This window comes from Plasmodium reichenowi (genome assembly GCF_001601855.1).
Source record: "Plasmodium reichenowi strain SY57 chromosome Unknown, whole genome shotgun sequence".
NCBI lineage: Eukaryota > Apicomplexa > Aconoidasida > Haemosporida > Plasmodiidae > Plasmodium > Plasmodium reichenowi.
Window position 1 is genome coordinate 1 of NW_017962385.1, and position 527 is coordinate 527.

The 527-nt window shown below is 25.8% G+C and overlaps 1 protein-coding gene across 1 annotated transcript; it reads right to left on the reverse strand.

Moving 5' to 3' along the window:
- On the reverse strand, positions 1-354 carry PRSY57_0019200 (60S ribosomal protein L6, putative; the record flags this gene model as incomplete). Its single annotated transcript, XM_020114257.1, has 1 exon — positions 1-354. A coding segment is annotated over one exon (354 nt), but the record flags the coding sequence as incomplete, so codon positions are not given.
- Between the last annotated feature and the right edge of the window lie 173 nt (positions 355-527).

The following is a 527-nucleotide window of genomic DNA, read 5'->3' on the forward strand; positions in this document are numbered from 1 at the left end:
CGATAACAACTCCTGGCAAGGCTTTAACAAATCTAACACTTTTTTCTCCTAAGTAGTTTCTAATTTCGATTCTTGTGTTATTATCTACAATATTAGAGTTGATGGGAAAGTGAGCATGTACTAATCTCATTTTATATAAGAACTTTTTGGTAACACCAGTAAACATATTTTTTAAATGTGTACAAACCGTACGAATACAAGCTAAACTGTCAGGGACACCAAACCACATAACTACCTTAATATATTTCTTTAATTTGTTTAATCTAATATCTATTGGTAAATGCCTGAAGCTCCTTCTTAAGGTTCCGTACTTACCAGATACGGTTACCTTTCTTGCATTTATGGCTACCTTGACTAAAATAAAAAAAATAAAATATATATATATATATATATTATAATATATTTTTGCATATTTCAATATATAAGCCCAGTACATGATATACATAAATATATATATATATTAAAGAATAAAAAGAAGGGATATATATATATATATATATATATAACAAAACAAATATACTTTATTA